This window comes from Ptychodera flava, chromosome 13 (genome assembly GCF_041260155.1).
Source record: "Ptychodera flava strain L36383 chromosome 13, AS_Pfla_20210202, whole genome shotgun sequence".
NCBI classification, from domain to species: Eukaryota; Metazoa; Hemichordata; class Enteropneusta; family Ptychoderidae; genus Ptychodera; species Ptychodera flava.
Window position 1 is genome coordinate 40829820 of NC_091940.1, and position 14176 is coordinate 40843995.

Here is a 14176-nt window from a genome sequence, read left to right on the forward strand (position 1 = left end):
CAAACTATTCCCAATTGTTTGTCGTGTTTAATACAGACATCTCTGTAGGTGATTCTGGTTTCTCTTGAATCAAAAGTCCGACATTGACAAAATTGACATAAAATAAGTCCGAAAAGTTATGTTTTATTCAACTAACTGATTCATCTCCTTTGATATCCCCTATTAGCTACATGTAAACAGTCCGGAAAGACTGACATCGATGTCTCCCGGGCCCCCATTTCTTCACCGTTTTGCAAAACATCTCATCAGCCGACGCATGGGCAATATCTTTGTACGTTGGTCAAAACTAATGACAGTATAGGTCAGGATGTACATCGGTCAAAGTAATATTGAATATGGAAGACGAAAATGCTTTCATTGATTGACAAAAATGAGAGGGAACGAGTCAGTAAATATCGAACCATAAAGGGGAGATCGAGACTGCCATCCCCCATGATTAATCAACTGGGAACAAAATATATATTTCGATCACAGACTTACACAACCAGAGACAGCATTTTATTCAGCTGTAAAATAAGTCACCGCCTTTCCTATAATAACACCCCATTTGCGTTTCTATCTACTCTGCTCTGTCTCCAATCGGTATGGCCGTCCGGGTTTCGCCTGCCGTACTGACTGATACATGGTTATTTCTTCACATATTTTTTCATCGTTTGGCATAAAATACAGCATCTCTTTGGTGCACAAGGCAAATCAACGTTTAGAAGGAAAGTCACAGGAGGTTAGGATATTATATACCGTAGGTGAAATTAGAATGGAATGTTGAAGATGAAAAGACTTTTATCAGTCGACAAAAATTGCCATAAACCGAGAATTGAGATTGTCTATATGATTTATTAATTGGGAACAAAATATTCGATTGAGTCATTAAGTTTGTGTTTGATTCGTTTTAAAATGTGTTCCTACATTCTTATCCGATTGTTTGTGTTAATAAAAATGTTTGTTTCGCCTCGGATATTTGTAGGGAAGTTTGGATTAGTGTGGACGGTAATGTTTTGTTTGTGTGAGGAAAGCTTATGGTGAGGCGAAACAAACATTTTTATTAACACAAACAATCGGATAAGAATGTAGGAACACAATTTAGAAACGAATAAAACACAAACTCGACACAAAAACATTTTGGATAGTTCGGTGGGGAGCCTCTTTCACATTCTTTACAGCCAGTACGACGTCGTTCGTTTCAGCCATCTTGTTATGCAGTATGCTTGGCCATACACACCTTTTGAACTCGAGAGGGCGCATTAAGACGTCTTAAATATCAAAACAATGGCTTAATTTTGTGAGTATGGACACGAGCGGACCCAAACTATTAATCCCCTGTGTTTACAAATCACAAATAAAGTCGCTGAAACGTTTCAATTTTTGCCTGTATGAACGAAGTATATGTGAAACCATCTTTCATTGTGAGGTGAGGCAAAAAATTGTTTTCATGAAGTCAGACCTACTCACTTAAACATGTACACTACCTATTTCCTATTTCCAAAAACAAAAACAGATTGATTGATTGATTGATTTGAGAAAAACAAAAAAATACAATGTAATGCCACGGCAGAGAAATCTCTTGAAATACTGAAATTTCATCTCTCCTGTCCTCTTTATCTCCAAATTCACCGTCACAGTTGCAAGATATGATGTTCAATTGGGCAGAAATGGTAAACATGAAAAAATTACTCAATTAAATGTATTCTATCTGTCAGAATCATGTTTTTTAGGAAGATATGGATACAATTCATGATAAGTACATTCATGTATTTTGATGTCCTATCCTTCCAATGCAAGGCAAAATTGCGTACATGCTCCTAACTGTAGAATATTCTAATGGCCTTATCAGGTTTCTGTAATTAACACTTTGAAATCTTCATGACAGAATTCGTTGCTGAATATTCTTATATTTGCAAATAATGATTTTTAGAAGAGAGACAATCACCCATGTAGAACTCTAGCATATCAACATTGTAACCATTGATGTGGAAAGAAAGAGTCAATAAATCTCCAGACTTCAGTTATGATTTTACAATGTGTAATATTGATGTACCGGTAACTTTTGCATTATTTAAAGATATTTTATGCAAAACATATTCATGCATTCATTCGTTGTGAATGCCCACATTCATGCTGAACAATGAGGCATGGATATTTTGTTCTATAAAGTGTAAAATACATTTTTGTATCTATGGGAACATGACAGACATCAAACTAAGATCTTCTGTTGAGAGCAATATAATGAAATTTCACGTTGTCTTGTCAAAAAACAGTCGTATCACAATTGGAAATTTCACATTGTCTTGTCAAAAATAGTCGTATCACAATTTGAAATTTGACTTCTTGCTTCATTAAGACTGAATTCAATATAATCCTTATGCAATGGCAGTATGACCTTGTGTTTCATGCATTATGTATGGCAGAAAGCAGAACTTTCGCAAATAATTTGACATTTTCATGGTGTCAATGGAACATAAAACCCAACAAACAATGAAGGTGTAGGATTACTTTGTTTATTATCTAGCCATAGGCATTGTGTGGGAGGAGTACTCTACCTAAATATATGCATGATAATATTTCACTATGAATAATACAAAATATGCTCTGAGCTTTCCCAAGGTCAGTTTGTACTTTTTTACTGTGTTTACCATTTACCATATTCCATTGTTCTTTCAATAAACATCATCTCACATGTTCTGGTCACAATTGTCAGTCAAGCTTGGATCATCGAATAGTTAGAAATACTTCAAACACAGTGCATTCCCCTTGTCATGTCTTAGAAACTGCTTATTTAGTGAACTGAATACCTTCAAGGATGAATTTGAATTTCATTACCTCATAAAATGACAGCAATGAGCTTAAATGAAATTCTTTGATTTTGTCATACAACTGTCGTTGAGTTGGACTATGCTGCATAGTAGCTCAGATTTGGACCATGGAATTCATCTCATGAAATTTGCACATCAGAATTTACTTTAGGAACTGTTGGGTTGTATTTGTCTAAATGGTTTTAGTGGATCCTTATCTCAGACTGTAAACAAAGCAAACCACAGACACGCACAGAATAACTTAAACCGGTGTGCGGGATATAAAAGGCCCCTAACTTATTGAAAATTCATAATGGCGCTTGAGTGACAACTGGCAATAGCTAGGTAGACCGCTCCGTGAAAATCGGCCTAAACGATTCTCAAACATCTATTATTGGCATACCATGAACATAGACTGTTTCATAAACACCTAGGCCATACAGGTATCTGCAAAGTTTCACAAAGTTTTTTAAAACTACGACGATTAGGGGAAAAATCGCTTTCTGAACAAAGGGAATGGCCCTCCGGAGACAGTCGTTCCATGATTCAAACAATTGTCAATCATTCGGTGACGCGCAGAGGCGTAAACTGGTCAAACATTTGCTGTGCATATGAGAACAATTACGATGTAAACAAACTATATGTAAACTTAGACTTATATCAGCGGGCGAAGGATGAAAATTCTGTGTTGCCATCAACTCTTTTTGCTAGCGTTTATGGTGCAATGACATCACGAAAGTGAACCATTTTCAGACGTGACTTAGCAAGAGGACTGGTCCGTAAGCTTACCCATAGTACGATGTTTTCTTGCGAAAAGCGCGTAAGCAGAGTCCGTAGTTTGCACTGAGAATGGCATCGAAAATAATCATCAAAACATGGCGGTAGCCTCCATGATCAATTTAATTGTTGTCAGTCGAAGAGATCCACGTTTTTAACAACTTCCCCCTTCCAAATCTACTGCCGAACGTGACGGTACTGAACAGTTGTTTCGGATATGTATGCTGGCCCCGAAAACGGCCGTATGTACACGTGTTTTTACACGTGGAAATGACATGTCGTGTTCGGAGGGCTGGTACTAGTAAGGTTTTGACATGCCGATTATCCCAGTTTCATTTGGACTTCTGTGATGAGAATTTTACAAAAATTGTAAGATATTTGAACAGTTGAAACATTCAATCTTTCAGTTCAAGATGAGCAAGTAAGCGCCATCACCCAATCTTGTAAACGCTTTAGGATACGCGTGTCTGAGGACAGCTCATTGATTCCGCGCTACATCGTAATAATATTTAGGCAAAAGCTAGACTTTAATTCCTTCAATAACCATGGAGGTAGAAAGAAAGACGGGGAGGAACCCAGTCTGTCATTGATTCCAGTCGAAGGTTAACAAACGTTTCGAGCAAAACTTGCAATTGCTCCGAAAATAAACATAACTCGTGATAATTTTTCGATATCACCCCGCCGCCAAGCAAATGAGCAACTGACAGCGAGCACTGACCGCGATCGCTATTACCGTGATACACGAGATTCAAGGAAGTCTCGACCCTTCCGTGAATTTCCTTTATTTTTTGCGATCGGTCATGACGTCGCCGTTTACCTATTTCCTACCATTTTCCTGACGTGTTCCTTTTCCTTCCTAGTTTTTCTTTCTTTCTTTTTCCTTCGAGTATTGCCATGGCATAACTGAAACGAACCGGGAAACGAAGGCTACAGTGTACGTACCCAAGCCTGAGTGTGATTTGAGAGCAAACAGATTACGCAGATAATGCGAACGATCGCAACTGTTGCCAACAGACTCATTATGCAGAGCCATGCCCCAAAACGCCCACCCAAACTTGGCACTAATCCTGATCCCGGTCCATTTCGAGCCGGGCTTTAAGGGAATGTTTACAGTGCCATGAAAGACTCCTTTTTCTCTGAGACTATGGAATATTTCTTCCTTGAGATAGAACTTTGACTATTAAACTTTAGAAAGGCAAAAGCCAACTCTCTCAACTCAAAAGACACAGCAACATTACAATGAAAATTATTATAACAATCAGTCATGCACTACTACTGATAATAAATTTGAAGATAGGTTACTTCCCAGTAATGTCTTGAGCACAGTAAAGACTTAGGATACAGAAAAGTCTTACAAAATTGTGAAGAGATACGGTATATTCAGAATCCTTGAATCTCTACCTACAACTTGCATGTTTAAGTGTACCATCATTTGAAATCTAGAATGGTGTCAAGTCACATGACAGTTGCATACAATGTAGATACAAAAATGGCTAGCAGTGAGTTTCCTTCCGTCCTCTTGAAAATGATTCAATCACATTAGATATACTGGTGCCAGTGTAGTGTGATTTATTTTATCTGAGTATGGAAGTGTCCATGTTATGAATTAATCCCTTCCCCCCACCCCCAAACTAACACTGTTGTATTGTGAATAGAAGGGGGTGCAGATGTATTTTGTAACTCACTTCTCATGAAAATACATGCATAATAAATTGTTACAGCTCATTATAACAGGTCACGATTCATATCCTCAATGAAATAAAAAAAATTTTTATTATTTCCTCTTCCTGAAAGAATGAGAACTGCTCGTCAGAATTTTAAAAAACATAAAAGAAAATAATGTTTGAATAAAGTATAACATAGCTGAAAAATTTGCCTGTTTTTTTTTTTCATTTTTGAAGACACAGAATCATTTAAATTAGATTGTGTGGAATGATCTGTGTCCTTTGTTGACTGGTGGAAGTAATCCTGCCGACAGGACAACTGATAACCTTGGATGTCCTGTTCATGAATATTTATAAACCAGGATGTCAGAGTCCAGTCAGTGTCTTTAGTTTCAAGGCCTGTCAGCTGTTGAATCAACAGCCATCTTTACAGTAAAGTTACAACAAGGTACAAGGAAACAGTAAAGCAAGCTGTATCATTAAAACCTATATGTTGACAATTCAAATGAAATGTTACTACACAGATATTATATGTGTAGTTCTGCTTTGGTTTTACGGCTTTTAATGTGACTATTTATCAGCAGTAACTAGTGTGCCATAGATGAGAAACTTTATATTTTCAAATCTGGTGAAGATTTAATGAAAGGAGAGTAGTTATCAAGTTCTGTGAGGTCCATGTTTATAATTATTATTTTTGATGACACAATTTCTGTTCAGTTCTAAGAATACCGTTGTGTATGACTATTACTCACCTGTTTTGATTACACTAGAAATAACGTCATCAGAGTGTTTTAATATCACATATACCAGTAGACTGGGAGCAGTCAAAACAATTGATATTAGCTATGTACTTCATTTGATAAGCTGTCATATGTCATTATTGAAACTTTGTGGATGTGTTTGTCCGCTGTCATTATCATCTCTATGAAAGAAGTTTTGTAGTTGAAAGCTATTGTTTCATGCAATGCTGTTGATCTTACATGGAGCAGGGATCATGTCAATGTAACATAGTACAACTAGAAACTGGAAACAGAGCATATCATTGAAATGCTACTTGTTAACATTTCAAATGAAAATCCTTAAATCATTCAAATTTTAAATTGATGTCAGATATTACTATACAGACTGTTTACACGTAATTTAAGTGTGGATTTACCACTTCATATATTACTTCTTATTAGCCATAATCTGTTATTATAAGAGAAATTGTTTATTCTATACTGATATTAAATTTGTTGAAAGGTCAGCAATTTAATGATTCCCAGCCCAGTTCTGAGAATTTATTATTATCATTTTACTTACCTGTTTTGATTATACAAGAAATTGTGTCATCAAAACGTTTTCTTATATAAATGAAGCTGGCGTGTTAAAAATTTATGTCAAAATGTAGCAATTTGATCCAAATGTTATCAGAATATTTGTTATTATCATATCAATACATTTATCATTCAACAGTGTTGGTTTACATAGTGGGAAAGTGATGTTTTTAATATTATATCTTTATTCTCTATTTTTTTACCGCTTACAGGAGGCCCTTTAGAAGTCAATTTGTCAGAAATAGCCATGAAGGACACAATAGACAGTATTTTTCAGTCACCGTTGACACGGATAGAAGTACACCAGCTAGTATCTAGAGCTAATCAAAGACTTAGAACTTTACAAAATACAGATAGCTACAGTGAAGCTATTCTGGAAACAGAACTTGATTTAACTGTGGAAAAATACAAATACCTGCCAGGTGGTCACTGGATACCTTTGGAATGCAAACCAAAATGGAAGGTAAGTCTGCTTACTCACTCTCAGCTTTTCTTACATTTTATAAATTGAGAGTTTAATAAAAACATTTTTGCAAGATGGTTTGTGTGCTGAATATTCAGAACACCGGTACTATTGCAAATATCAGTACAAGCAGAAACGCACATACACATGATCACAAATTGATTTCTTTTGGTCACATTACGTGTAATACTGTCCTGCTATATAGAGCATAATGCTGTCATCAACAGTGTGTGTGACCTTTAACCTTCTGTTGATGTGGGAGTAACATGGCTTCTCAATTACCCACCTAATGGCATCAAACATTTCAGAGTAATTATTCAAAATATCACAATGGGACAGATGTGACCACACAGAGACATTGTCTGTAGATACTCTGTCATACATGCTGGTACACCAGATGCCGCAGTGTGTGTCCACATTTCACTGAATACACTTGACTTTCCTGAAATTATTGTGTCAGGAAAGAGTTCAACTCACAGAACATGGCAAGGGAAATTGTCCTTCACTCATTTTGGATATCTTTCACCCAATCTAATTGTTCATATTGCTACAGAAGCATATCTTATTTTCAATGATATGGTTTCAACACAAGCCTGTCAATGTATTTTTTCACATAATAGTCCATTTAGGTTCTGTACGCCCTGGTGATATTCACAGACATATATAACTTCACAAGGAAGTCCATGGTTATAACCAGACGTCAGCCTTTCAATGTGTTTGTCATGGTCTATGGTTGTGTAGTTGTATTTATCATTCCAGGTCAGAATAATGTATCAAGTCCACGTTGATTTCAAGCATGTCACTGATACACTTGCTAATCTCCAAATATGGAAAAGGTGTCACATAATTCCCTTTGTCAGACTACAATGTTTGAGCACACAGATTTCACCGTATATTTACAATTCAAATAGAATACACTCTAAGTAGTAGTGTACATAGTTTTCTGGTTTAGTAATGTGTCAGTATTAGGATTGTATTATGTCAACAACTTGCTTTAGCAGACTACCTTGTAATGCAAATCCGTAAAATCTATTTTTTAAATGTATTTATGTATTTTCTTTTCAAATAGTCAAACGATTTTCTTCTTGCTTGTATGTCATATCCAATGAAAGTGGAATTGCAATTTAGTAATCAGCATATACTGCAGAAAGTAATGCGATTCATTCATAGTCTATGAAATACCATATTTATGCTTGTTATTCATTGACTTCCCAGTTTAAAATGATGCACATGGCATAATCCTTTCAAAGCATTTTTAACACATCTTATTTTGATGACCACAAAATTCATCTATATTTTTATACCTTTGAAATTTTGAGGAGGAAAGGTACAAATTGACAAAAAAGGTACAATTTCAATAATTTCATGTTTCAGTGCCTCATGACTGTTGCTAATTTTAAACTGATATATACCAAAAGTGTGATTGTATAAATGCTGTACAATATAGGTACTTGTACTCCCTAGCTCAAATACGGTATGTTGTGCGATGTGGTATATTGTACTTGCACCCCCAGCTGAGATATGTTGTGCAATGCAGTATAGGGAAATTTTACTGGCTTGCTCAGATATGCACTGTCATACAATGTGCAGTACTTGTACTCCCTACATTGTAGCTCAGATATACTCTGCCATGCAATATGCAGTACTTGTACTCCCTAGCTCAGATATGCACTGTCATACAATGTGCAGTACTTGTATTCCCTAGCTCACTGATCAGATATACTCTGCAATGCAATATGTAGTACTTGTACTCCCTAGCTAAGATATACTTTGCCATGCAGTACAGCGCCGCACAGCAGTCTGGGTAACAGAGACTAAGAGAGACAATACTGCCATTTTGTGATATCTCTGTTGATACAGTATGATGGTTTTCCAGGATGGTGGATTTGATTTGGTTCTGTCAGTCCATGTGTCATCGCATTCACTCAAGCAATCTATCCATCATGCCATGTGTGTCTCTTGCACACAACTACTGTATTACTGAGATAAGCACTTACCATATTTCCCCTTGCACCTTTTAAACATAACCTGAGACGAAAAAGTGGCTTTTCGTGGTGATGTACGCAGTGATTGAAGATCTCAACAAACTTTATTAAATCTACCGTACAACGGTATTATTTTCTCTGTCAAGTTGATTTAGATGTAATAAAGATGGTTTTGTTTCAGTCACATTGGTGGCGATCTGATTTCTATGGATAAAGATTATTCAAAGCCATATTAGTGTGACTGCTGCATAGCTATGATACGCTACATGGCAATGACATGGATATGCCATATTGATTGGAATAGGCCAAAACAGGAAATGAAATCCCTTGATGAGAAAGATAATTAATTTGATTAGGTGTCTGCATTTAATAGCAAGTGGTAAAGTCATGCATAAATTAATATCAATGTGAAATCACCAATACTTTCAGAAAACATCTCCCAAGCTGTCAGATGTATCTTTATTGAATTTTACAATTTGAAAGAGAGTAACCCATCATAAAAGATCTCTATTGGTATGCAGGGATGAAACATGTGCCATAATTGGTACAATATGAATAAGTCATCACCTCACATCCATATTTCCCCAAGGCATTCTTTGATAAAATATCATATGCATAATTCATTTTCAGTTTGCTTTGTCAAAGGACAGGATGATTAGCAAGAAGAAAACAGGTTTCAGGAAAGGCTTTTAATTACGATTTCAGTGACTGAATTAACACCTGTACATATGTGCACTGAATAGTGAAGCCTGTTGTATGGACGGCTTGAAGAAACAGTTATAGGGACATGGTCTTTTTGTAACAGTTTATAAACCTGTTATTTAATACATACATACATACAGTCTATGTTTGACTTTGCACCTATGCACTAATCTATTGAAATTTTTGAAGATTTGACGGCTCACTGAACTTTGTATTCCAGGATTGAAAAGATATTGTGATAAAAAGTCTTTTGTTCAAACCATGTTGTCGAAAATACTATATGCTTTAAAGGGCCAGTAATGCTAACTGTTTGATAATATTTTCACCATTTTTTTTGAATTTCAACCATATTTCCTTGTTCTACTCCCCAACCAAGTATGTTGATATACACAGTGTTCAGCTTGTCAACTCAGCCTGTACATGTGCAAACTGCATTGTTCTTGTTGGAAAGTGACTTCTGGTCCAGACTAGAATCCAAATGTAAACAATGACAATGCATTTTACACATGTCAACACTAAGTTGACAAGCTAAATGTGTTTCAACATTCTTTTGGGAGTTGAATAAGAAGCTGCTATTGATATATAAAACAAAAATTAGGAAAAATCATCATTACTGACCCTTTTAGACCCTAGGGTTTATGGTTTCTGATATAGATTGTTGGTAAAGTATTTTGTGACAGTCATTTTCCATTTGATGGTATACTTGTGAAAATGAGTTTCTCTGCTTCAAACTTCAAATGATCTTTTCAAACAAATGCTGATTGTTTTTATTTTCAATAGGTGGCCATCTCTGCTTCAAACTTCAAATGATCTTTTCTAACAAATGCTGATTGTTTTTATTTTCAATAGGTGGCCATCTCTGCTTCAAACTTCAAATGATCTTTTCAAACAAATGCTGATTGTTTTTATTTTCAATAGGTGGCCATCTCTGCTTCAAACTTCAAATGATCTTTTCTAACAAATGCTGATTGTTTTTATTTTCAATAGGTGGCCATCTCTGCTTCAAGCTTCAAATGATCTTTTCTAACAATGCTGATTGTTTTTTATTTTCAATAGGTGGCCATCTCTGCTTCAAACTTCAAATGATCTTTTCTAACAAATGCTGATTGTTTTTATTTTCAATAGGTGGCCATCTCTGCTTCAAACTTCAAATGATCTTTTCAAACAAATGCTGATTGTTTTATTTTCAATAGGTGGCCATCTCTGCTTCAAACTTCAACTGATCTTTTCAAACAAATGCTGATTGTTTTTATTTTCAATAGGTGGCCATCTCTGCTTCAAACTTCAAATGATCTTTTCAAACAAATGCTGATTGTTTTTATTTTCAATAGGTGGCCATCTCTGCTTCAAACTTCAAATGATCTTTTCAAACAAATGCTGATTGTTTTTATTTTCAATAGGTGGCCATCTCTGCTTCAAACTTCAAATGATCTTTTCAAACAAATGCTGATTGTTTTTATTTTCAATAGGTGGCCATCTCTGCTTCAAACTTCAAATGATCTTTTCAAACAAATGCTGATTGTTTTTATTTTCAATAGGTGGCCATCTCTGCTTCAAACTTCAACTGATCTTTTCAAACAAATGCTGATTGTATTTATTTTCAATAGGTGGCCATCTCTGCTTCAAACTTCAAATGATCTTTTCAAACAAATGCTGATTGTTTTTATTTCAATAGGTGGCCATCTCTGCTTCAAACTTCAATGATCTTTTCTAACAAATGCTGATTGTTTTTATTTTCAATAGGTGGCCATCTCTGCTTCAAACTTCAAATGATCTTTTCTAACAAATGCTGATTGTTTTTATTTTCAATAGGTGGCCATCTCTGCTTCAAACTTCAAATGATCTTTTCAAACAAATGCTGATTGTTTTTATTTTCAATAGGTGGCCATCTCTGCTTCAAACTTCAAATGATCTTTTCTAACAAATGCTGATTGTTTTTATTTTCAATAGGTGGCCATCTCTGCTTCAAACTTCAAATGATCTTTTCTAACAAATGCTGATTGTTTTTATTTTCAATAGGTGGCCATCTCTGCTTCAAACTTCAAATGATCTTTTCTAACAAAGGCTGATTGTTTTTATTTTCAATAGGTGGCCATCTCTGCTTCAAGCTTCAAATGATCTTTTCTAACAAATGCTGATTGTTTTTATTTTCAATAGGTGGCCATCTCTGCTTCAAACTTCAAATGATCTTTTCTAACAAATGCTGATTGTTTTTATTTTCAATAGGTGGCCATCTCTGCTTCAAACTTCAAATGATCTTTTCAAACAAATGCTGATTGTTTATTTTCAATAGGTGGCCATCTCTGCTTCAAACTTCAACTGATCTTTTCAAACAAATGCTGATTGTTTTTATTTTCAATAGGTGGCCATCTCTGCTTCAAACTTCAAATGATCTTTTCAAACAAATGCTGATTGTTTTTATTTTCATAGGTGGCCATCTCTGCTTCAAACTTCAAATGATCTTTTCAAACAAATGCTGATTGTTTTTATTTTCAATAGGTGGCCATCTCTGCTTCAAACTTCAAATGATCTTTTCAAACAAATGCTGATTGTTTTTATTTTCAATAGGTGGCCATCTCTGCTTCAAACTTCAACTGATCTTTTCAAACAAATGCTGATTGTATTTATTTTCAATAGGTGGCCATCTCTGCTTCAAACTTCAAATGATCTTTTCAAACAAATGCTGATTGTTTTTATTTTCAATAGGTGGCCATCATCGTTCCATTCAGGGATCGTTATGAGCACTTGCCCATTTTATTAAAACATATTATACCCATGCTGATGAGACAGAGGTTGGAATTTGCCATCTTTATTATTGAGCAGGTAAGTCATCTTTTGCTGTTTAGAGTTGTCCAAAAGTTTGCTTCAAATGAAGTTCAATGAGTTTGCAGATGATAACACAAATTTGTAAAAGTTTTTAATACTCTCAGTTATTCATGTAGAATATTTGAGTAGCCAGTATTCAGTCAATTCTACCGGGTATGTTGTTTCTGTAAAGTACAGTGACTTTGAGGAAGAAGTAGAGCTCAGTTATCAGGTAATTTAATAATTCATTTTCTGCAATTCTTCAGTGTGAATAAGAAGCTGGTGACTTAATCACTAACTCCCATGTAAATCACAAAGCCTCTGCGTATTCTGATTGGCTCAAAGGTGTAGTGTGATGTCAGATTTGATACACTAAGTTATTACACTCAATATCAGTCTTGCATGTTTCCAAAGGATCGATACTTTACTTTTTCAAATGTTACCTTCCAGCAACCAACTGTTACAGATTAGATGATCAAATACAGTTTTAAAACCAAATATCCACTTGTCTTTGTAAATGTACAGGCAGTTGTCTTATCAGCTGTGTCTTGCAATTTCGCAAAGCTTCTAAGTAATCGGCATGGTAACTAACAAATGTAATGTACACACCATAGCAGAGACTGTATTTGTTTTTGTTGTCTCTCAGAATCTACAGCTTGCAGACGATGTTTGAAGAAAAAGCAAATTAACCCAACACATTTGCTGATAATACAAATCAGTGGTAACTTAAATAAGTGATGTGGTGATGTTATGAATCTCATCATCAAATTTATGCCAGTGACCGTAGGCTATAAAGTATTAATATTCAAGATTGTGGATGATTTAGAATTTTACCAAGGTTTCCTCGGTGTTGATCTGTACAACCATAACAATGAAAATCGTACAGGGTTTTGCAATCCTTTTACTTATATTCCTTAATTATGTGAAAAAATGCATGTATTGATTTTGCACAATTATTTAATATTGAATTAATTTCCATACAGGTAAATCAAGAGAGTTTTAACAGAGCAATGCTGTTCAATGTGGGCTTCCTAGAGTCACTCAAGTTTTACAACTGGGACTGCTTCCTTTTCCATGATGTTGACCATATCCCAGAAAATGACAGGAATTATTATGGCTGTGGAACGATGCCAAGGCATTTTGTCAGGGGATTGGACAAGTATGGATACCGGTAAGTAACAGCTGTGTGACTTAGAGTCATCGGAAACATGTACCAGTATTCCTGGTATTAGATGTACACACTAGTAATTTCAGGTTATGTGTGTTGAAGACTTCACCCTTTCTCGACAATGGTTTTGCCCAGTGCCATTGTTTCAAATGGTAAAGCTGACTCTCTAGAGGGATGGAATGGTGACGGCATCTAGAAACCCACAAGTTGTGTGCTTTGGAATACCCATATTACAATGCACTTACACCAATGCTATGTTGTAGAAATCAATTTGAACTCTTGTCTCACAGCTTGTCAATGCGACAGTAGATATGCAAATTACATCACTGATTACTGCACCAAAATTTAAAAGGACACCTCAATCAAGCATGCATTGTAGAGTCTATCGTTTGGTTGCAGATGACCCTTTCATTTGTCAAATGAAGGAAGACGTGCCGTTTAATTCACATTTTTTCAATACAGTCCAGAAAGTAAAATGTAAAAGCTATCCATGGATATGGCAATGCT

At 35.5% G+C, this 14176-nt stretch overlaps 1 protein-coding gene across 1 annotated transcript in view; it reads left to right on the forward strand.

The window, feature by feature from the left end:
- The window catches only part of LOC139148459 (beta-1,4-galactosyltransferase 5-like), a 61904-nt gene that overhangs the window by 25239 nt on the left and 22489 nt on the right, over positions 1-14176 (forward strand). Inside the window, exons 3-5 of the mRNA XM_070719920.1 lie at positions 6759-7009; positions 12403-12519; positions 13485-13672. Coding sequence (XP_070576021.1) covers positions 6759-7009; positions 12403-12519; positions 13485-13672 — 556 coding nt within the window. The remainder of the gene's footprint in view (positions 1-6758; positions 7010-12402; positions 12520-13484; positions 13673-14176) is intronic.